This window comes from Euleptes europaea, chromosome 2 (assembly GCF_029931775.1).
Source record: "Euleptes europaea isolate rEulEur1 chromosome 2, rEulEur1.hap1, whole genome shotgun sequence".
Lineage (NCBI taxonomy): Eukaryota > Metazoa > Chordata > Lepidosauria > Squamata > Sphaerodactylidae > Euleptes > Euleptes europaea.
In genome coordinates, this window is record NC_079313.1 from 8,640,115 (window position 1) to 8,664,699 (window position 24,585).

Here is a 24,585-nt window from a genome sequence, read left to right on the forward strand (position 1 = left end):
TTGACGGCCCTTAACACTCACACAGTTTTCATTTTCGGTTTTCTCTTTGGGTCTGTTCAGAGTAGGGTTGCCAACCTCCAGGTGGTGGCTGGAAATCTCCCACTAATACAACTGATCTCCAGGCAACAGAGATCAGTTCCCCTGGGGAGAATGGCCGCTTTGGCAATTGGACTCTATGGCATCGAAGTCCCTCCCCTACTCAAACCCCGCCCTCCTCAGGCTGCACCCCCAAAACCTCCAGGTATTTCTCAAATAGGAGCTGGCAACCTGTCAGATAGGGTTCCTGACAACACTGGCTAAACAATATGATCCTTCTGTGCAGTCCCCCCCTCCCTCCTGTTTTGCACACGACCCACTAGCTCTGGTCAGAGATCTACAATTGTATGGAGACCCGCCCGTGTAAATCTTTCATCTGATACCGGGTCTCACTCACAATGCCAGGAACTCCACCAGCCCCACCTCTGATTGCCCTTAAGTACCCGGTACTTGATCTACTGAAGTCATTACCGGGAGAAAGAAATCTTATTGTTTCCTTTGTATTGCTGTAACTCAACCCCATCCATTGTATCCGTTCTATAAATGTAGTAATTCCCAATGATCTGCATTCTAACCTTCTTCGTCTTACTGAAACCACTGACTTCCAGAATAAATCTCTGAATCACTGCTCTGTCTGGGTTCAAGTTCTATTGCCTGCAACGCCGTGAGTTTGCTGAAACCTGACACAACCCTAGCTGGGAGGCAAGTATTCAGTCTGCTCCAAGCCAAGAGACAGAATTGGCCCGTTTTGTCTTTTGTGAATTTGCATTACCCTGTCCAATGGGGCGTTTGACTTTGGGGTGAGCGGTTTTGAATGCAGGCCGGTAAGGAGGTTTGTGCTAAAGTCCACCTTGAAGTAGGAGATCACATTGCCGTCTTGTGTCAACACAGGATTGGGAAAAAGGTCTCGAGGATGGGGTTGGATTAGGCGGAATGCAGCTCTTATCTCTGGAAACCGTGTGGGGCGAGGGCTTGGGACCGGCATTGCTGTGTCAGCCCAGATGTCAGTCTTTTGATGGTCAGATACAGCTTCCAAGTTCATAAAGCGGTTGGTTATCGGGCCACATGGAGATTCAGTTTAGCTGGCTAACCTAATCTCTCTGCTGGGTTTTTATCCCATCCTTCCCCCACAGAGTTCAGAGGGAAACACGTGGCTCTCCCTCCTCTCGTTTATCCTCGCCACAACCTTGTGAGGTAGTCGTGGCTGCCGAAAGGACACCCAGTGAGCTTCCGGGCCGAGTGTTGATTTGAACTCGGTTTTGTCTGACGCGCTAGCCACTAACTACGCTTCTGTTCGTAGACTTCTTTGTGAACTTAGAACCATGGAGTCGGAAGAAACCCCAGTCTTGTTGATGGGCAGTTCCTAACAATGGGAAATTTGCAAATTTCAACAGTTAGTCTAGGAGTACTTGAATTCGGATACCTCCCCCCGGGAAGGAGTGATTCAAACCATTGTCCCATCCTGGAGGTTTGAAGCCAGACAATGCAGCTCTGCACCCTGGGGTGGGGGGCTGTACATTTTTGGTGAGCCAGCGTGGTGTAGTGGTTTGGAGTGGTGGAGTCTGATCTGGAGAGCCGGCTTTGATTCCCCCACTCCTCCACATGAGCGGCGGAGGCTAATCTGGTGAACCGAGTTGGTTTCCCCACTCCTCCACAGGAAGCCAGCTGGGTGACCTTGGGCTAGTCACAGCTCTCTCAGCCCCACCCACCTCACGGGGTGTCTGTTGTGGGGAGGGGAAGAGAAGGCAATTGTAAGCTGGTTTGATTCTTCCTTAAGTGGTAGAGAAAGTCGGCATATAAAGACCAACTCTTCTTCTTCTTGGTGGGGAGAAGAGGGAGAGTTGAGAGCTAGATTGAGTCTATGCAGCTTAACCATAACCAATGGGTGTGTGCTAGGCCCTGTACTAAATGTGATGGAGATGCTCCCCCTACCTGGAAGTCTTCCAACCAAGGGGTGGGGGAGGAATAAGCAAATTGTCAATTTTTGATAGAGGAACTCCCAGAGTGGGTGGTAGGCGAGGGGAGGTGAGATTGCACAAAGAAATGGCATTTTCAGAAAAACCCGAAAGGCCTCTTTTCCCTATACAAACGTAGGCGTCTCTCGAGGTTCCTCTTTTCCTGCAAAATGAGCGCAGACTTCTGTTGCCGATGGCAGATGTCCTTCCTGTTTTAGCCTGCCGGGCGGCTCACATCCTGCTCGGTCATCACAAAATCGGGCTGCAGGTTGGAGGCGGTCAGCACGGCAGAGAGGTCCTTCGTGGAAACTTTCTGTGTGGATCATGGTCGTTTCTGGGACGTTGGCCGGGCTGGCTCAGGAGCAATGATGCTGTGAGAGCCGGCTAACCACTCAGGCTCCTGGGATTCCCTCCCCACGGGGGGAATAAAAAAATCAGAGGCCTTTTATGCAGGGAGGTTTCCTCACGGTCTCCCCCCCCCCCCCCGCCAACTGCTTCGGGGCTTCCTTGTCAAGTTTATTAATACGGTCTATTTGACCAGCCAGAAGTTACTTTATCATATTGTCCAACTTGATCAAACTGTAAAAAAACAGTTACAAATTACAAAAATTGATTTTAAAAAATCTAGTATTAATAAGATATACAAAATTAGTGCATGACACAAAAGTGGCTTGCCGATTTAAGATTACTAAAAGTATAAAAGAGTTTAACAGTTTTTCCCCACCCTATTTTTTGCGTATTTTAATTGTGATGGCGCAGAATTTGGCGGTGGGGAGCGAAAGATGAGGAATCTCCCTCATCAGAAGCTTCTTAGACGGGAACTCAGCCGACTTATCTGGGAATCCCCTGATCAGGGGATCAATAAGTCTAATACAAGTCCCCTGCAGGGCTTCCTTTTGATTATGCGTGCCTTTTCCGCCCGTCAGAGATCACCTTGTTCTCCCTGCATGGTGTGCCTGCGTTTTCCAAATTCTGGCTAAAACAGCCCACGGAAAACACGGGCGAAGCGTGGGGAGAGCGAGGCGACCTCTGACCGGGGCGGGGGGCAGGCGTGCATAATTTCAAGGAAGCCCCGAAGCAGTCGTCGCAGGTGACTGCGGGGAAACGCCCCTGCGCAAAAGGCCAGAGTGTCGCCCAGGGGAAAGGAGGTTGGGGTGTCACGAAGAGAGCCAGCGTGGCGTAGTGGTTAAGAGCGGTGGTTTGGAGCGGTGGACTCTGATCTGGAGAACCGGGTTTGATTCCCCGCTCCTCCGCATGAGCGGCGGAAGCTAATCTTGGTGAACCGGGTTGGTTTCCCCACCCCTACACATGAAGTCAGCTGGGTGACCTTGAGCTAGTCACAGCTCTCTCCGAACAGGGTGCCTGTTGCGGGGAGGGGAAGGGAAGGTGATTGTAAGCCGGTCTGAGTCTCCCTTAAGTGGCAGAGAAAGTCAGCGTATGAAACCACCTCTTCTTCTTAACCACGGGGTTCATTACTTAGCCTTTCTCCTCTCAACAGGGCCCTCCACAGGTCGAACATTGCTGGCAAGGACGGGATGCTCCAGTGCCCCTGACCTGGGGGAGGTTCCTGTGGCCATCTGGTTTTGGTTCAGCAGCTCCAACCTCTGCCCGGCAGGCTTTTCTGTTGAGGAAGTTGAAACTGGGAATGCAGAAAAGGAACTGGCTGGCTGGCGTTCAGTGCGACGGTGACCAGCTCCAGCTGCCGGTCAGAATCTGTGGTTTGCACGTGAGCATTGCTCATGGCAAGCTGGGGAAACCAGACACGAGGCTGACAGATAATAATAGGCAAGCAGCCCCCTCCCCCATGTACTCGACACAAACCTGTTTGCGGATTGGCGAGCGTTTCTTAAAGCTCGAATATATTCAGGTGCTTTCCAGTGTTTGCTACGACGCTCGCAAAATGTGGGCGTGCTCAGGTTCCCGTGTCTGCCCACTGTTCTCCCACAAACCGTACATTTCTTAATTGGTTTGGTTTACTTCATTTATACCTTGCCTTTCTTTTGTGCACGGGCTTGACATTGTTTCCCTCTTCTCCGTTTTATCCTCACGGACAAGCGTGTGTTACTGGCTCAGGCTTTCAATGCAGAGTGGGGATTCAAACTCGGGTCTTTCAGATCCTGGTCTGATACTCTAACCATTACACCACCCTGGCTCTCCCAAGAAGGGGGGGAGAGTAATATTGGAGCATTAGGAATTAATTGTAATTTATGCTGTTGAGCATGATCCCCCCCCCCCACTGAACTCTATCCACAAAGAGCTACGCCAATATGCAATTTCAGCCGCTAGAATTCTGTATGCTAAATACTGGAAATCTAATTCAATTCCCGACATGGAAGAGTGGAACGACAAACTCTCTGGCTTTGCACCGCTGCCTAAATTAACGCAGCTGGTTAACATGAAACCAACAGATGAAGACGAGTTGAAATGGCAGCCTTTTTATGATTATCACTTAGGCAGTAAATAAATAATCTAATAAAGTAAAAGTCTATAAGAGAATTTATAGGGATATATAAGATATTTATATGTTCAAGAGACCCGACAGAAAGTATGGTATTAGATTTTTTCTTAAATCTAGCTGATGCGGAGGCTTAGAGGGAGATATATACACATCCCTCTAAGCCTCTGCATCAGCTAGATTTAAGATTGTTTTTATATATATATATATATATATATATATATATATATATATATATATATATATATATATATAAATATATATATATATACACACAAACTAAGTGGAAGCTCGGAGGATGACATATCTTTCATTTTATTTCCCCCCCTCCCTTTTCCCCCTTCTGTATCCCGTTTATAGATACACACACACACACACACATATATATAAATAAAAGGAATTAATTGTAATTTCTGAAAGTTTCTCATTTCTTTCCTTTCCCCCCTCATTCTCCCCACCCTACTGTTTAATATTCACCTCCTTCTCGTCACCATTTAGGACAGGGGTCCCCAACTTATTTGAACCTGCGGGCACATTTGGAATTCTGACAAAGCATGGTGGGCACAGCAACAAAACGGCTGCCTCCGCTTAGCTTCCATCACCCAGTGAAGATCGGTGTGCTGCGGTGGCAGACCAAACTTTTTTAAAAATCTGCACCGCCCATTGAATCGCCAATGGCCAATCAGAAGCCTTGCTGGGCAAAAGCCCCCGCCTGGCACCACCCACTTTCTAAAATCAATTGGCGGGCACCAAGAACGGTGTTGGAGGGCACCAGCACACCATGTTGGGGACCCCTGTTTTAGATCGAAGGTGTGTGTTTTGTCTGTAGGTATTTTATATGTGCTAGGAAAAGTTGCAATGAAGAATGCTCTTGCAAAGTCACAGAAATTGTCCCAGGATGGTTATTGGCACCGGAAGTAAGGAGCATGTTTTTATAAAGTGTGGCAGCTTCTGAGATACGCAGGCCTCTTTGTTTGCTTAGAGAGAGACCTTTGGCAGAGTGGGATTTTCCTTAGGGAGTGGAGCACCTTCGGTGTTGCACTGCAGCAATGTGTCAGGGGTCACCTCACTCTCCTTGCATGTTTCTACGCTGTTCTGCCCCCATTTTCCAAAGTCTCACTAAAGCCGCATCCGGAAAACATGGGCAAAGCGCGCGGGGAGAGCGAGGCGGGGAGAGCGAGGCGACTGTCGGGAAAGGTATGCCTAATCAAAATGAAGCGCCGGAGCAGTTGATGGAAGTGACCGTGGGGAAACAGCTCTGCATAAATGGCCTTGGAAAAGGCCTTGCAAGTAAGGTTGCCAACCACCAGGTAATTTAAGCCAAACAAAGAGGTTAGCCTGCTGTAACGTATGTTCAACCAATTAACAGCAGTACAGAAGTGCTAACACATAGTGCAGATATCAAATATAATTAGAACATTAGAAAACAGGACATACATAATACATTTCATTAAGACATATCATGCACCATTCATACACAATCACAAGGTAAGTCCAAAGTTCAAATACTTCTGAGTTTTGGAGTGTCAAGTATAGCTTTCCTCGGAGCACAAGTAGAGTGAGTCTTTCATAAGTTGCAATGATTGTACTGTAGAAACATAATTCCCATATGTCTTCGAATAATGGACCTGTGGTCCCTGAACCCTTCAACCAGACAGTGATCCGGATATAGCCCTGTTTCGACCGAGTCTTCGTCAGGATTCAACGTAGACTGCTACGTAGCTTGTTCATATGTTGATAGGAACGCAAGAGTTCTCTAATCTCTCGAAGACATATGGGAATTATGTTTCTACAGCACAGTCATTCCAACTTACGAAAGACTCTCTACTTGTGCTCCGAGGAAATCTATACTTTGCACTCCAAAACTCAGGAGTATTTGAACTTTGGACTTACCTTGTGATTGTGTATGAATGGTGTATGATACATCTTAATGAAATGTGATATGTATGTCCTGTTTTCTAATGTTCTAATTTGATATCTGCACTATGTGTTAACACTTCTGTACTGCTGTTAATTGGTTGAACCTCCAGGTAGTGGCTGGAGATCTGGAATTATAACTGATCTCCAGTGGGGAAGTTTTTGCTAAAGTCCACCTTGAATTAAGAGATCATGTTGCCGTCTTGTGTCAACACAGGACTGAGAAAAAGATCTTGAGGATGGGGTTAGATTAGGCGAAAGGCAGCACTTATCTCTGGAAACCGTGTGGGGCGAGGACATGGGACCGGCATTACTGTGTCGACCCAGATAGTCGGTCTTTTGATGGTCAGATGCCGCTTACAAGTTCACAAAGTGGTTGGTAAACAGGCTACACAGCGATTCAGTTTCACTCGCTCGCCTATTCTTTCTGTTGGGTTTTTCTCCCATCCTTCCCCCACAGAGTTACACCTTGCTTCTCGGCAGCTTACAGTTCCGGCCTGCAATTCTCCTGTGTTTGATATTTTAAGTAAAGTTTATATTTTGTAGTATTATATTTTGTTAAATTGTTATACGATTTGTTACGTTGTAAGCCACCCCGAGCTCCGTTTGGGCAGGGAAAGGGTGGGATAAAAATCTAATCTAGTATGTCCGCAAAATAATACTGCATAAAATAAATATCACTCCCTGGATAAAACAGCTAAAGACACTTTCTGAGAAGTGGATACTGCATCATCTGCTGTCAAGTAGATCAGTCAATTGCGTGCGAGATGTGGCAACTTTTCTCTTTTTAGTATCAAGGAAAAATTGAATTTCATTTCCCCTTTTTAAAGTGTGGAATGGTTGATAAATAGACAATGACTGTTAAATCTAGGGAAAGAAAATAATAAGAATAAGGAGGAGGCATGTAGCCCAAGAATCTCATTTAAAAGTAGCTGTTCCTCCCCCCCCCCCCGTTCCCCGCCCCTGCCCTTGGCAACCTTACAGTTCTGATGGCGGTAATTGCAGTTTTGGAAAATTACTTCTCTGATGAAGAAGAAACAGCTTCAAGAAATGATCCCGTAAGATCTGAGCATGCTCCACGAGAGTGAGGGAAGGGGGCATTGGCTAGATCATCCCCCCTCTGAGAGATTGGGAAACCCAAGAGGGGGGGAGATTTGCAGGGAGAGGATGATTGCCAGATTTTATCCTGCCCTGCAGCTCCTCACTGCCGCCCACCTTGTCTAGAAAACCCTCCTGGTTTTTTAAATGGGCGTTAGCTTTCTTTTTCGGTGCGAGGGTTTAATGAAGAACATCATTCGCGTTTCAACAGGAGGGGTCGACTACGGGGCTGGCATTTCTTCTGGTTAGATTATTGACAAGATGATGCAGAGGAGAGCGACGAGGATGGTCAGGGGCCTGGAGACCTGGCCCTACGAGTGTTTCGTCTGGGGAAGAGGAGGTTGAGGGGGGACAGGATTGCTCTCTCCAAGTATTTGAAGGGCTGTCGCTTAGAGGAGGGCAGGGAGCTGTTCCTCTTGGCAGCAGAGGACAGGACTTGCAATAATGGGTTTAAATTGCGGGCGGAAAGGTACCGCCTATTTTATCGGAAAATAATTTTTACTGTAAGAGTTGTTCGACAGTGGAATCAGCTCCCTAGGGAAGTGGTGATCTCCCCCTCCCTGGCAGTCTTTAAGCAGAGGCTGGACAAGCACATGTCAGAGATGCTCTAGGCTGATCCTGTTGGACTAGATGGCCTGTATGACCTCTTCGAACTCTATGATTCAATGTATTGGTAGCTTTTCTCAGGGATGTCTTGAAAAGCACCAAGGGTGTTGAGTAAAACTCTTATCTGCACTTTTTGGCTTCTCTAAATGGTACCAGCTTCCTTCGGTTTTTAATTTCCCCAGCAGATAACAGAGAACTGAAAGATGATACAATACCACTTCTGTCACCCGGCAAACTATGTAAAACAGAATGGTCTAGGAGGGCAGTTCTTTAAAAGGAATAAGGCTTTGGGAGAATGGAATGGCTCAAGAAGGCGCTTGTATAGAGAATAGGATTGTAGTCTTCTGCCACTGTGTATAGTAGTGGTTAAGAGCGGTGGTTTGGAGTGGTGGGCTCTGATCTGGAGATCCGGGTTCGATTCCCCACTCCTCCACATGAATGGTGGAGGCTAATCTGGTGAACTGGATTTGTTTCCCCACTCCTACCCACGAAGCCAGCTGGGTGACCTTGGGCTAGTCCCAGCTCTCTTAGAGCTCTCTCAGCCCCACCTACCTCACAGGGTGTTTGTTGTGGGGAGGGGAAGGAAGGTGAGTGTAAGCCGGTTCGATTCTTCCTTAAGTGGTAGAGAAAGTCGGCATATAAAAGCCAACTTCTTCTTCTATGGTGTGTAGTATCTGTTTGTTGTATGTATGAACCTGCTCTTGGTGGTGAAAAGTGCAGTCAAGTCATAGCCGACTTACAGCAACCCAGCAGGGTTTTCAAGGCAAGACACTAACATAGGTGGTTTGCCATTGCCTGCCTCTGCGTAGCCACCCTAAATTTCCCTGGTGGTCTCCCATCCAAGTACTAACCAGGGCTGACCCTGCTTAGCTTCCAAGATCTGATGAGATCAGGCTAGCCTGGGCTGTCCAGGTCAGGGTATCCTGCTCTTACTGCTTTGTTTTCTACTTTTATAATTCCATTTTCTGTATCGCTTGACTGGTTGCATCTGATAAAAAATTTTTTGCCTAGTTTCTAATTTTTGTAATCCATTCTTATCTGATCCTTGTGGAGGGGGCCTGGTCAGTGGGAGAGCAACTGCTTGAAATGCAGAAGGTCCCAGGTTCAATCCCCGGCATCTCCAGTTAAAAGGATCAGGTAGGAGGTGATGTGAAATACCCTTTACCTGAGACCCTTGAAAGCTGCTGCCAGTCTGAGTGGACAATACAGACCTTGATGGACCAGGGGTCTGATTCAGTATAAGGGCAGCTTCACACGTGATCATGTGAATTTGCATTGTTATACACCATCTAATTGGCTTTGAACACATGAACACATGAAGCAGCCTTCTACTGAATCAAACCCTTGGTCCATCAAAGTCAGTATTATCTACTCAGACTGGCAGCTGCTCTCCAGGGTCTTGGGTAGAGGTCTTTCACATCACCTACTTGCCTAGTCCCTTTAACTGGAGATAACAGGGACTGAACCTGGGACCTTCTGCATGCCGAGCAGGTGCTCTACCACTGAGCCACAGCCCTCTCCCTTATTGAGAAAGGCAAGATTCAAAGAAGATCTCTCTTCGGGAATGATCTCAGCATATGCCGTGTTTGTCTTTGCAGGAACTGTCAGCGTCCTCCTGTCTTTCCCGTTCATCTTCAACCCCTGCCTGGGCTGCTCGGAGAACACCCCTGAATGGGCTGTCCTCGTCTACTTCATCCCCTTCGTGGTCATTTTCCAGTTTGGCTGGGCGGCTACCCAGATCTCTCACCTCTCGCTCATCCCAGAACTGGTCACCAGCGACCACGAGAAAGTGGAACTCACGGCCTTCAGGTGAAGGGCACAGGTGTGGCCGTCCCAAGCCCCTTAGTGCAAGCAGAGGTCATCCGTTGGGGTTAGGGCTGCCGACTCTGGGTTGGGAAATTCCTGGAGATTTGGGGTGGGTGGAAACTAAGGAGGGTGGGGTTTGGAGAGCAGAGAAATTTCAATGGGGTATAATGCCATAGAGCAGGGGTGGGGAACGTCAGGCCTGGGGCCATTTAAGGCCCGCAAAATCATTTGGTCTGGCCCTTTGTGGGTCCTGGCAGATCTCTAGCTCAGAAGTGTCTAAGACTGGTGATCCGCCCCCTCCCGCGGACAGGAATAGCCTCTATTCAAGGCAGATGTGAATTTGTTTTGCCGAGAAAAAGAACCTTTCCCCCCCCTTGCAGAAAAGTCATTAGCTATGGAGCTGCTAAGACCGCCGAAGAAACTGTGTTAACCCTTTCCCACCCGGGCCATGGAGAAAAGTATTCCCTCTGTACTACAAGAGGGCTGGGGGCGGAAGTGGTGACAATGGAGGGGTTAAAGGGGGCAGGGCCAGAATGCACGGGGGGGGGCAAGTTCTTAGCCAGCGTGTCCTCATTTCATCCCTGCAGGTGGAGGTAGCAGGAGCCGGCTGTAGAATCCGGCCCTGACCATGCGGAGCAGGAGCAACTCTGGCATGCAGCTAGACAGCTACGCCCGGCTGGTGCAACAGACCACCCTGTGCCACCAGGTGGACATGTGCGCCACTGCTTGCCCGCATGCGAGAGGGGGTCATCTGGGGCAGCTGCCTGCTTGGGGCTTGGTCGCCTAATTTTTAAGATGATAATTTTGTGTGGCCCACAAATGATGTTATAAATATCCAAATGGCCCTTGGCGGAAAAAAACCCTGCCATAGAGTATACCTTCCAAAGCGGCCATTTTCTCCAGGTGATCTCTGGCGTCTGGGAACTAGTTGTAATTCTGGGAGGTCTTCAGGTACAACCTGGAGGTTGGCAACCCTTCCTGTAGCCCTCAAGCCCCACAAGGTCCCAGGTTCAATCCCTGTTTTTGTCCACAAGTGTGAGAATAAAAACAGAGTCTTTAAGGTAACGTGATATCTCTATCTTGTTTAAAAAACCAGCGGAAGCTCAGACCCTCAGTGAGGGTATTCCTTTCGTCTTCTCACCCCCACATCACACGAATGCACCCCCCCCCCGTCTGTGTCCTAGGTGTACAGATGTGGGGGGAGGAAGAAAGGCATCAGTAAATGACAAATGCAGCCCCTCTCCCTAAAAGGAAAAAAAACACTGAAAAATTTGGCCAAAATCTGTGGCTGTGGATGAGATGATTCTACAGAAATGCATGAGATTTATCCAATTTGAGTGGGTTTTTTAATATTTAGGTCTTGCATCTTCCTTTACAGAACAGCTTGCAGTCTTGTATGATGACCTTGCTAACATGCTCCTTTTTTGTTTCAGGTTTTGGTGAGGAAGGGTAATTTTTGGCAACGCCGCATTTTGGAGCAAATCCACCTTTGGCCAGGAGAGGGCAGCCTTTCTTTGGTCAACATTCACATTTGCTGCTCTTTGGGTGCTTTTACACATGCCAAATAATGTACTTTCAATCCACGTTCAATGCACTTTGCAGCTGGGTTTTACTGTGCGAAACAGCAAAATCTACTAGCAAATTATCGTTAAAGTGCATTGAAAGTGATTTATGCGGGATGTGTGAAAGCACCCTTTGTCTCCTCCCCCCAAACCTTTGATTGGAGTTTCTCTTCTGATTCCAGCACAATAGTGTGAGATCGAAGACAGCTTCTAGGGCTACTCCTGGAAGGTTTGGGGTCGAGTGTAATCCCATCCAGAAAGGTCCAGTGAACTGGTACCTACTCAAATCCAGATCCTCCGTGAGGATATTCCCTTTGTGTTCCCCACCCCCAAACATCACAAGCACGCACCCTTTTTCACATGCCATCCTCCCTTGCAGGGTTTTTGAGCACTTGTATTGTATTTATGAGATCCTTGCTGAAATCTCTGCCAGAAGCTGAATTTTCTTCTTCACCATAACCGAGCAAATGTGTCTAATTTGTGTACTTTTTGCAGGCTGCAAAATTTTGCACGTCTCAGGCTGGAATTTGGGCTACCTTGGGGTCAGATTTGGTCCTAAAGAGCCCTTTAGAAAAATGGAGAAATGTTTCATCCAGGACTTATATATATTTCATTTTGCATTTTATATTTAAGAAAAGTCCACACAGAAGTGAATAAAACGGACACTCTGTAATTCCCCCCCTCCTTTTTCGGAAAATAGTTTTGAAGAACCGCGCCAACCCCAGAAGCATGTACGAAAGATCTCGCCATCTTTCATGCTCATTTGGAAAAACTTGCGGCCCTTGGTAATGTCTGGCCGTTTTCTTGTTCTTGTTAGGTATGCCTTTACTGTCGTAGCGAACATCACCGTGTACGGGCTGGCGTGGCTTCTTTTGCACTTCGAGGTGGGCCGTAGAGGGGCCCCAAACCTTGGCCGACAAGATATCCCTGTCTTTCGGGTGAGCAAATGGGGGAGGGGGTTGGGGCGGGGCGGGTGCTTAGGACGTTTATGGATTTACGGACATTTCATACGCTGGTTTCTTCTTGATAGTTATATTTATTTATTTTACATATTAATGCGGGAAAAGGAAAAAAGTACAATAAAACGGATACAAAAGGACTGGGGTTAATGCTACTTGTGAGAATTCTTAATAAATTCGCACCAAAGCCTGATTAAAACTTAATGCTTTAAGCTTGTTTAGCATCATATTAACATAAGAGATATCACGATGCTTTAGAGAGTCAGCATGGTGTAGTGGTTAAGAGCAGTGGTCTCTGATCTGGAGAACCGGGTTTGGTTCCCCACTCCTTCCCCATGAGCTGCGGACTCTGATCTGGAGAACCGGGTTTGATTCCCCGCTCCTCCATGTGAGCTGTGCACGCTGATCTGGTGAACCGGGTTGCTTTCCCCACTCCTCCACACGAAGCCTGCTGGGTGACGTTGGGCTAGTCACAGCTCTCTCTGAACTCTCTCAGCCCCACCTACATCACAAGGTGACTGTTGTGGGGAGGGGCTGAGAAGGAGATTGTAACCCGATTTGAGCAGTAGAGAAATTCGGCGTATAAAAACCAACTCTTCTTCTACTTCTTCCATTAGTGCATATTCACATACTCTAGTTCCTTTATTGTGAATTAACAGCGTCCTCTTTCATCCCTTTCCGGCTAATCCACATCTTATAATTAGTGAAGCGGCAGGTGAAGCCCAGTACAGTCTCGAGGAGGGAATTCTCAGCTAGCTGCTCTCTCCCCTCTGTCAAAAGGTCCCGTTGACGGGAGCTGGAAGCTGTTATCAGCTGCTGTGACCTGGGACGGCCCTGGCTAGCTTGATCTCGTCAGATCTTGGAAGCTAAGCAGGGGCAGTGGGAGACCACCAAGGAAGTCCAGGGTCGCTGCGCAGAGGCAGGCAGTGGCAAACCACCTCTGAACGTTTCTTGCCTTGAAAACTCTACGGGATCATCTTAAGTTGGCTGCGCCTTGAGGGCCCTTTCCCCCACGCAAGCTGCTGACCCCTGTCATAACTGCCCACCATGCTAGAGATTGTCAAATAGCGACCTTCCCTCTCTCACACACCCTGGTCCTTTAAAAGAGGGGGCTGTCTAGAGATTCCTGGTACATCCTCTTTATTTTTTTCCCCACCTTCCCACAAGCCTTTTTTCCATCTTCCTCCTCTTTCCAGAACTTGTCCCTGATTGTTGTGGCTGTGGGGGCCGTTTTCTCGCTGCTCTTTCATCTCGGCACCCCGGAGAAGACTCGCCCGCCCAGCTGGGTGCCCGAACCCGAAGAGCACACCCCGCTGCTTTCTGATAGCCAGAAAAGACCCGTTCGACCCTACCTTCTCTGGAAACACTGGCTTCTGGAACCTTCCTTCTACCAGGTGTGTCCCTAACTCATTCCTTTCCTCCTGATCCCAAAGCGAGCAAAAGATACTGTCCTGGAGTCGTCGGGGGGGGGGGCTCTCAAAGCTAATTGAAACTATTAAACTTCTTCTCCATTGCTTGATTCCCATGTTTTGGGACTGTAACTTCATTGAGCGGACCTGAGAGCCAGCGTGGTGTAGTGGTTAAGAGCAATGGTTTGGAGCAGTTGGACTTTAATCTGGAGAGCCGGGTTTGATTCCCCACTCCTCCACATGAGCAGCAGACGCTAATCTAGTGAACTGGGTTGGTTTCCCCACCCCTCCCCATGAAGCCAGCTGGGTGACCTTGGACTAGTCACAGCTCTCTCAGCCCCACCTACCTCACAGGGTGTCTGTTGTGTGGAGGGGAAGGGAAGGTGATTGTAAGCCAGTTTGATTCTTCCTTAAGTGGTAGAGAAAATCAGCATATAAAAACCAACTCTTCTTCTGATCCTCATTTCTTCATAAAGAGCCAGTGTGGTGTAGTGGTTCGAGTGTCAGACTAGGATCTGGAAGACCCAGGTTCAAATCCCCCCACTTTGCCATGGAAGCTTGCTGGGTGAATTTAGGTCAGTAACTTGCTCTTAGCCTACCCTAACTCACAGTGTTGTTGGGAGGGAAAAATGGCTGAGAGGAGAATTATGTTAGTCACTTTAGAAGAAGAAGAAGAGTTGGTTTTTATATGCTGACTTTCTCCACCTTTTAAGGAGAATCAAACCGGCTTACAATCACCTTCCCTTCCTCTTTCCACAACAGACACCTTGTGAGGTAGGTGGGGCTGAGAGAGTTCTGAGAGAGCTGTGACTAGCCCGAGGTCACCCGTCTGGCTTCATGTGGAGGAGTGGGGAAACCAACCCGGTTCACCAGATTAGAGTCCACCACTCATGTGGAGAAGTGGGGAATCAAACCCGGGTCTCCAGATTAGAGTCCACCACTCTTAACCACTACACCACACTGGGTCTCCCCCATTGGGGAGAAAGGTGGGGTGTAAATGAAGTAACGTGATGCGGAGGCAGGCAACGGCAACCACCTCCGAATGTCTCTTGCCTTGAAAACCCAGGGGTCACCATAAGCCATTTTTATCTTGCCACATGGAAATTTACCCAATGTTTCCAGATTTATGTACATCAACCGTGATAAATTGCATTGCGCTGGTTGATGTACACACATCCAGAAACATTGATAGTTCTATCCCAGATTGGTGAGTGAGCAATTTTCCATGTGGCAAGACGCGAGGTTTGGGTTAAGAGCTTGCATCAAGCCACATAAGATATAATGTAAAAATACCTCACAAGGTTCACTTTCGGATGTGTTTTTAATAATCGTGCTGTATATTTATGACCACTGAGGAAAGCCTATTCAGGCCGAAACGTATATTTATGACCACTGAGGAAAGGCTTTTCAGGCCGAAATGTATGGTCCTCTATTGCTCATTTATAACGAACGTATATCAACTGTGTATGAGATTTTTGTAAGTGATGATTTTATCATTATTTTGCTTTATATGCTTTATAGTTTTCAGCTCAATCTTTGAGGCTCCCTGTACTTTCTCAGTTGAGTTCCCCCCTTTTGGATAGGATATCTGAAGCCTTTATTGGCATAAAAGGTAAAGCACACAAAAGCAAATACTTAAGACCATAATTTACCAGGCACATCAGACCTCCATCATTTTAACCGTAAAATCAATTTAAGTGGATTACTTCATTTCGCAGTCCTAAACCAGCCCTATTTGATACACAAGCACTCATGTTCTTTGACTGCATATTGTAGAAACCTTACCACCAATTCAACTCTTATTGGGTCCTGAGCGGTCGTAAGAAGAGACACCTTAATTTGGGCAGGTAACCATTCCCTGACCACAAAAAAACGGGTCTATAAATTGAGAATGACCCCTAGCATAAAACTAACAGTTAAGTAGGACGCGAGGAACTGATTCTATTTTGCCCTTCCCGCATGGACATGCCCAATCCGTATATGAGACCTTATTAAATCTTCCATAAAGCAGGGCAGACGGAAGGGACCCCCCCTTTTTTTTTTGTCCAGTGGCAGTGGGTACCTCTGCAACTCGCCAAAGGTGCTATTCTTTATCTCTGAGTATGCGTTTTTTATTTGATTTTATATATTTTTCCTCTAGCCTTTTAATCTCTTCGGTTAATTTGTCTCTGTGCTCTCTTTTTTGTTTTTTAAGTTTGGCATTAATTGCAATCAGTCTTCCTCTTATGAATGCTTTGCTTGCGTCCCATACCATAGATAACAGTACTTCTGGAGAGATATTTAACTCTCAAAGAACTCTTTCAACTCTTTTTTGCATTGGAGTTTTACTTCTTCTTTGAGTAAAAGGTTGTCATCCAATCTCCATCTTCTTATTCCAGATCTAAAATAAATCCAACTTAATTCCAATGGGTTGTGATCTGACAGTAGTCTTGGTAGGACCTCAGCGTTCTCCAGGGTATTAAGCAGTGTCTTTGAGACCCAACACATATCTGTTCTTGAATATGAGTCATGTCTGTCAGAATAAAATGTATAGCCTCTTTTTAGTCCATTTTTGCTTCTCCAGGCATCTTGAAGTTGTAGCATTTCCATGTACTTCATAATTATTTTTGGTAAACGACCACCTTTATGATTTTTTGATCTGTCGGTTTTCGGGTTAATAACGCCATTCATATCCAATTACAACCAGTTCTCCTTCCTGATGTTCAATTATCAGTTGAAATGTTTTTTTCAAAAAAAATGTCTTCCATTACTTGGCCAAAGGTGCTATTCTTTGAAGTCTGTCCTGTCCTTGGAGCGCCGGCCTGCCGAGTGAGGGATTTCTTCCGAACTTCTCAGTCCTGGCTAGTGTTCAGGAAGACAGTCTGTAAACCTCTGCACATATTACCCTCTTCTCTCATTCCTCCCCCCCCAACAGGTGGCGATGCTTTACATGGCCACCCGGCTAATGGTCAACCTGTCTCAAACCTACATCGCCATGTACCTCACCAACTCCCTGATGCTCCCAAAGGTGAGTCTGCTCTGGAAGGTTCCTCTCCCCAGGTGAGCTTTCCAGAAGAGTTCTCTGGGTCAAGGAAGTGGGATTCTTGGATCTGGATCGATGGGTGTGGGGGGCAGGAGGTTGTAGACTTCGGAACATTCTTGACCTGTTTGTAACCAGTTACGGCCTGATCTCATCAGATGTCAGAAGCTAAGCAGGGTCAGCCCTGGTTAGTACTTGGATGGGAAACCACCAAGGAAGTCCAGGGTCAGTATGCAGAAGCAGGCAAATGTCAAACCACCTCTGTTCATCGCTTGCCTTGACCTGGATGGCCCAGGCTAGCCTGATCTCATCAGATCTTGGAATCTAAGCAAGGTTGGCCTTGGTGAGTACTTGGATGGGAGACCACTAAGGAATACCAGGGGCCTAAGGCAAGCAATGGCAACCCGCCTCTGAACGTCAGCGTGGTGTAGTGGTTAAGGGCGGTGGACTCTAATCTGGAGAACTGGGTTCGATTCCCCAGTCCTCCACATGAAGCCAGCTGGGTGACCTTGGGCTAGTCACAGTTCTCTCTTAACTCAGCCCCACCTACCTCACAAGGTGTCTGTTGGGGGGAGAGGAAGGGAAGGAGATTGTAAGCTGGTTTGATTCTTCCTTAAGTGGTAGAGAAAGTCGGCATACAAAAATCAATTCTCCTTCTCCTCCCCCTTTTTCTCCTCCTTCTCCTCCTTCTTTTCCTTTAATCGACAGAAAACTCTGTTGAGGCACTGCTTTTTAAACCAAGCTTCTGGCCCTCATGGAAGCAGAGAGATGCTTGTGTTTATGAGGATAATGGCAGATAAGCCAGATAAGAGGTTGCATAATATTTCTGGTCATTGGGGAGGAGAGGATTTGGTGCATAAGGAGAAAAAGAGCATAAGGGTAGTCCTGTTGGATCAGACCAGTTGGCCGTCGAGTCCAGCAGCCTGTTTCCCCCAGTGGCCAGCCTGTTGCCACAAAGGGCCGGCGGTAGAGCGTCGATACAATCCCTGGACTAGCACAGCCCAAGCAAATACTGCAAAATGATAAAACATTGCAACATGTGCAAAAGAGGAGAAATTGTAATACATTTCTTCTCGCTTCTCCCCCCCCCCCCCCCCGGGTGCTTAATCTTCATTTTTTTAAAAAATGTTCTGCTCGTATCCTGCAACCGTGATGCTGCCCTCATCTCTTACCCCCTCTCCGAACAAGTGGTATAAATCAGCTCTGTTCTCTTCTCCCAGAAATTCATCGCTACCATTCCTTTGGTGATGTACATCAGCGGCTTCCTCTCCTCCTTCCTGATGAAAACTGTGAACAAGCGGGTTGGCAGGAACGTGAGTGGCTCAGAAGGGTTTGGAATCGGGTGGGGGCACCTCCCTTGGGAAATATGGAGACTCTGGGTTTGGTTTGTTCCAGAATGATCTAGTTGCACTGTGTGTCTCAGAAATTTTGATGCTGGTACTGGCTGGGCCCACCAATATTTTTCCTGCTATCTTGCTGGGGTTGCCAAGTCTGGGTTGGAAGATTCCTGGAGATTTGGGGGTGGGACATGGGGAGGGCCGGATTTGTGGAGGAGAGGCACCTCTGTGGGGTATAGCACCATAGAGTCCACCCTCCAAAGCAGCCATTTTCTCCAGGGAAACTGATCTCTGGAGATCAGTTGTAACGCCATGAGATCCCCAGGCTCAAGGTCGACTCAGCCTTCCATCCTTCCGAGGTTGGTAAAATGAGTCCCCAGCTTGCTGGGGGTAAAGGGAAGATGACTGGGGAAGGCACTGGCAAACCACCCCGTAAACTAAGTCTGCCTAGTAAACGTTGGGATGTGACGTCACCCCATGGGTTAGTAATGACCCGGTGCTTGCACAGGGGGAGTATCGTTACCTTTTAAGAGCAGCGCTCAATCAGAAATGACAAAGACTGAGTTTGGTAGACAAATGCTCTCTGGCTCATTAGAAGATCCTTAAAAAGATCATTTAAGGGAGATCTTTTTTTATTTTTATTTTTGGAGAATGCACATATCGGTTTAGTCGCTCTGCGGTCCGGGGGCTTCCCAACCTTTTTGACCCTGTGGGCACCTTGGAATTCTGACACATTGTGGTGGGCACAGCCACAAAACGGCTTCCACAGGAAGCCGTGGCAGTTTCCTTTCAGTCACTCAGTGGTGATCCCCATGCTGCGGGGGCAGTTGCTGTCAAAACATGTGTCAAAACAGTTGCTGTCAAAACATGTGCACAGCCAATCCAGATCTCCAGTGGCCAAGTAGAAGCCTTGCTGGGCAAAAGCCCCACGTTAGGATTGCCAACACATTCTAGCTGGAGATCTCCTGCTATTACAACGGATCTCCAGCCGATAGAGATCAGTTCACCTGGAGAAAACGGCCGCTTTGGCAATTGGACTCTACGGCATTGAAGTCCCTCCCCTCCCCAAACCCCGCCCTCCTCAGGCTCCGCCCCCAGAAACCTCCCACTGGTGGCGAAGAGGGACCTGGCAACCCTACCCCACGTGGCCCGGCCCACTTTCTAAAAACACATGGCAGGTTCTGGGAAAGGTGTCAGCGGGTGCCGCAGAACCCACGTGTACCACATTAGCGACCTTCTGTCGTATTGTAGCCTGCTGATTAATCCAGCCTGGATCTTAGGGGGTTACCGCACTTGTATTCCCAGCGATGTATTAAGAGTTTGAAAACGTTATAAAAAATACTGCTCGCACTTTGTTTGACCCTTTTAGCTGTGAAGACATCTTCCAACCATTTATAAGCCGTGGTATCCAAAAACCCTTTTAAAGCGATGTTTTTTATAACGTTTTCAAACTCTTAATACATCGCTGGGAATACAAAGTGCGGTAACCCCCCTAGTTTCGTAATGCGTTTTCCTCTCTTCCTGCTCCAGCTCACCTACTTCCTGGGTTTGCTGATCATCCTGGCATTTGCTTCCTGGGTGGCCCTCACGGGAAACATGGGCGTAGAGGTTTACGGGGCAGCGGTCTTACTCGGGGCCGGCTCAGCCACCATCCTAGTGACGTCCCTCTCCATGACAGCTGACCTCATCGGCTCCAATACGGTAAGTGCTGTGTACAGGCGGGGAGGGGTGTTGTCCTACCACTCACACAATTGTTGTCTTGATGCAATGGGCAGCAGTCGGAAACTCCTGGATTTTTTTAAAAAAACAAATCTTTTAAATCAAGTTTCTAGCCCTTCTGAGAACGGGTAGTATCTGGTGACATTTAAGAAGCAAGTTAGTTCAGAAGACAGCCAGCGTGGTGTAATGATTAAGAGCTGTGGTTTGGAGCGGTGGAGTCTGATCTGGAGAACCGGGTTTGATTCCCCCACTCCTCCACATGAGCGGAGGACGCTGATCTGGTGAACTGGGTTGGTTTCCCACTCCTACACACGAAGCCAGCTGGGTGACCTTGGGCAAGTCATGCTCTCTCTGCCTCACCCACCTCACAAGGTGTCTGTTGTGGGGAGGGGAAGGGAAGGTGATTGTAAGCCGGTTTGAGTCTCCCTTAAGTGGCAGAGAAAGTCGGCATATAAAAACCAACTTCTTCTGCATCTTCTTCTTTTTCTTCTTCTATAGGCAGGTTTAACTATCCTGCTCATTCTGTAGATTGTACTGTTTCATTGCATGGCTTTTCAGCTTTGTGATTCTGGTTCAGTTTTTCCAGTGCATTCTTTACTTTTGGAAAGCCAGTTCTTATTGCATTTTATCCATGTTGTTTTTGTTACATGTGCTTTGTTGAATATTGCTCCTATTGTACATTGTTTGATAAACTGAATTTTTTTAAAAAAAGACGCAAGATGATGGAGGAGGAAGAATGGATAGGGAGGGCAGGGGCCTGGGTAGGTTTGCCAACCTCCAGGTTGTGGCTGGAGATCTCCCACTATTATATCTGATCTTCGGGTGACAGAGATTCGTTCCTCTGGAGAAAAATGGCCTCTTTGGAAGGTGTACTCTATGGCAGAGGTGTCAAACATAAGGCCCGCGAGCTGGACCCGGCCACTTGAGAACTCTTATCTGGCCTGCGAGGCAGCCATTCCCCCACCCCCCAGTCCTGATTTGGGCTGGCAAGGCATGGCCCAGCCCAACCAAGTAACATTTATGTCATATCCAGCCCTGATAACAAATGAGTCTGACACCCTTGCTCTATGGCATTACATCCCATTGAAGTCCCTCCCCTTCCCAAATCCTGCCTTCCTCAGGCTCCACCTCCAAAATCTCCAGGTATTTCCCAACCCAGAGCTGGCAGCCCTAGGTCTGGGGGATGGGTAATCTGCCACCACTGGGTTACGCTGATTGGAAACAACTGGCAATGAAAACCTGTGACCTGTGCAGATGTGGCCAGGAAGCTTTGGTTTGTGCTTGGCGCTGCTCAGAAGCCAAATGGTATCTTGTTTCTCCTCTGACAGCACAGCGGCGCATTCGTTTATGGGGCCATGAGCTTCACGGACAAAGTCGCCAATGGGCTGGCAGTCATGCTTATCCAGAACCTGCATCCTTGCCCGTAAGTTCGAGCCTAGCTCATGGGAGAGTTCTCGGTTCCTGCCTTGCAAAAGATTCCAAGAAAATGAGTAGTTCACAAATCATTTTGACTTGCCTGCTTGGCACCCTACCCCTGGCTTTAACCAGAAGTGTGTGTTTGAGGGAGGGACCCCACTTTTCAAAAAATATGGTCACCTGTAAGTTATTCTTACTTGGCTGTTTATCTTGGTTGCCTTTGGGCTTTTCAAGGCCTGCGTGGGCTTTCTTTGAAAGTGCTGCCTGCCATTTACTGATGTCGATCACATGGGGCTGCTTAAAAGAACTGGATACAATCACAAAAGATGGGACTCCTAACTGCTGTTAGGGGCAAAACTGAATGGAACCTCCATGTTCAGTGGCGGTCTACCTCTGAATATGGCTGCTAGGGGAGGGCTTTTGTCTTCACCCCCTCCTATTAGTTCAACATCCCCAAAGCGGCCAACCAGATGACCCCACAAGGCCCATAAGCAAGAACACAGAAGCCAAAGCCTTCCCCAGCAACTTTCATTCAGAGGTACACTGCCTCTGAACATAGAGGCTCCATTTAACCATCTTGGTTAATACCCAAACAATGAACCTATCCTCCTTCATTAATATGTCTAATCCCCTTTTTAAACCTCTTAAATTAGTGGCTATCACTATATCCTGTGGTGGTGAGTTCCACAAGTAACTTATGTATGTGTGAAGGAATCCCTTATTTTGGCTATCCTCTGTTGGAAACCAAATGCTAGGCTAGATAGGCTCCATCTTTATCTGCTCCAACAGGCCTTTTCTTGGGCCAGTCAGACACACTCAGACTAACCTACCTCGCAGGGTTGTTGTGTGGAGAACGGATATAAGCCGCTTTGGGTTCTCAATGGGGATCAAGGCAGGATACAAATGAATTAATTAAATCAATAAATTCTTGCACCTTTCAGTCCCTTTGACATGGGCAAGGGATGAACACATATCTCTCTGGCTGGATAAGCGAACGGAATTCTGCTCTGCTCTTTCCTCATTCCTTGTGTCTGTTCACCCTGCAGGACTCTACTGTGCTGCCCGGGCTGCGTGGCCTTCTACCACTGGGTGATGGTTGCCGTCACCGGCGGCATCGCTGTGGTGGCCAGTCTTTTCCTTGCCTGCATCATGATATGGCCCATCCGGATCCGATTCCGTAAGTAGGGTGGAGAGCTTGGGGGCTAGAGAGACCTTCAAAGGTTGAGCTACAAACTAAATAGAAAATGGGTAAGGGAAGACCTCAGAATGTCAGAAAAGTGAAGGCGCCCAGCACCAGAGGTCAACAACACAAATTCAAGAAAAAAGAATGTTGCAAAAATAAATGTTACAAAAATAAATATATTTCTGTCACAATATGGGGGTTACCGCACTTTGTATTCCCAGTGATGTATTAAGAGTTTGAAAATGTTATAAAAAACATCGCTTTAAAAGGGTTTTTGGATACAACGGCTTATAAATGGTTGGAAGACGTCTTCACAGCTAAAGGGGCCAAACAAAGTGCGAACAGTATTTTTTATAATGTTTTCAAACTCTTAATACATCGCTGGGAATACAAGTGTGGTAACCCCCAATGACAGACAATACCTCAGTACACCAGTACCTAATGTGTGAAAAATACAACAGCTGTTTACAAAGTCATACATCAAAAAATGAATTAACAGTAAGTGATGATCCTTAGCAAATATAAGCACAGTCACACAGCCAAATTACAAAGAATTATTCAATGCAAACAAATAATTCTTCAATACAAAGACAGGAATATGCCTGCTGATCATTCCTGTTTGGATTTCTTCATCAGTCCACAAGGCCCATAGCTACTGAAGCCAAATATTTTCAGCAGATTCGAAATATGAATAAGTCATCAACAAGAAGCATCCTGGTTCATGTCCTTGGGTCAATAAATGTTATGTGTGTGCTGGTCATTTACACAGGGATTTCAAAGCAGCCATTTTCTCCAGGGCAGCTGATCTCTGTAGTCTGGAGATGAGTTATAATCCCAGGAGATCTCCAGGCACCACCTGGAGGCTGATCACAATGGGTAGCTGTGTGATTCTGTAGCAGTAGAAAAGAACAAGAGTCCAGTAGCACCTTAAAGATGTAACAAAATTTCTGGCAGGGTATGAGCTTTCGTGAGTCACAGCTATCTGAAGGAGTGAGCTATGACTCACGAAAGCACATACCCTACCAGAAATTTTATTAGTCTTTAAGGTGTTACTGGACTCCTGCAAACCAGAGGTTGTTTACCCTAGTGAAGCGTCTCATGAGAGCTAGACAGTTTTAAAAGAGAGCACTTATTTAGGATGAAGAGGAGAAGATTGAGAGGGGATATGATAACCATCTTCAAGTACTTGAAGGGTTGTCATAGAGAGGAGGGTGCCGAGTTGTTTTCTGTTGCCCCAGAAGGTCGGACCAGAACCAACAGGTTGAAATTAAATCAAAAGAGTTTCCGTCTAGACATTAGGAAGAATTTTCTAACAGAGCAGTTCCTCAATGGAACAGGCTTCCTCGGGAGGTGGGGAGCTCTCCTTGCCTGGAGGTTTTTAAGAAGAGGCTAGATGGCCATCTGTCAGCAATGCTGATTCTATGACCTTAAGCAGATCATGAGAGGGAGGGCACCTTGGCCATCCTCTGGGCATGGAGTAGGGGTCACTGGGGGTATGGGGGGGAGGTAGTTGTGAATTCCCTGCATTGTGCAGGGGGTTGGACTCGATGACCCTGGTGGTCCCTTCCAATTCTATGATTCTATGAAAAAAGTAAGCATCCATGAGAAGCAGTGGAGGAATTTTGAAACGCTGCTTAGAAGACCTTTTAAAAAATAACTGGCTCCAATGTTGGGAATTGGCACAGGTGCAAAAAAAACCCTTTGCTGGAGCTAATGGGGCCCTTTTGCCTTTAGCTTGTTTAATTTTCCTTTTTCCCTGCAGATGATGCTTCTATCACAGGGCTGGTCGGATCGAGGCCGAGAGAGCCAGAGCCCTGGGAAGGAGGAGACGATTCCAGTGTGGTCAACTGAGCTGCTATTTCCTCTGAAGGAGGGAGCTGCTGCGGGGAAGACAAGAAGCCCAGAAGACCCTTGATTTTTATCTGGATTCCTCCACCCCCCCCCCACTTTGCTCCTTCCATGGATTGTTCTTTCCGTCAACTCCCCCCCCCCCCCCGGCATGTTTTGCACAATAATGTCTCCTTGCTCACAGGTGAGCACGGTTTGCACACCTAACACTAGTTGTTTACTTTGCCTTATGCCAGAATAAATCCCTCGGTCTCCTTCCT

The 24,585-nt window shown here is 47.3% G+C and overlaps 1 protein-coding gene across 1 annotated transcript in view; it reads left to right on the forward strand.

The window, feature by feature from the left end:
• Positions 1–24,328, forward strand: part of MFSD12 (major facilitator superfamily domain containing 12) — a 32,211-nt gene extending 7,883 nt beyond the window's left edge. Inside the window, exons 2-10 of the mRNA XM_056867715.1 lie at positions 9,666–9,876; positions 12,253–12,373; positions 13,591–13,788; positions 16,718–16,810; positions 18,043–18,135; positions 19,690–19,860; positions 21,207–21,301; positions 22,341–22,471; positions 24,240–24,328. Coding sequence (XP_056723693.1) covers positions 9,666–9,876; positions 12,253–12,373; positions 13,591–13,788; positions 16,718–16,810; positions 18,043–18,135; positions 19,690–19,860; positions 21,207–21,301; positions 22,341–22,471; positions 24,240–24,328 — 1,202 coding nt within the window. The remainder of the gene's footprint in view (positions 1–9,665; positions 9,877–12,252; positions 12,374–13,590; positions 13,789–16,717; positions 16,811–18,042; positions 18,136–19,689; positions 19,861–21,206; positions 21,302–22,340; positions 22,472–24,239) is intronic.
• The last annotated feature ends 257 nt before the right edge of the window (positions 24,329–24,585 follow it).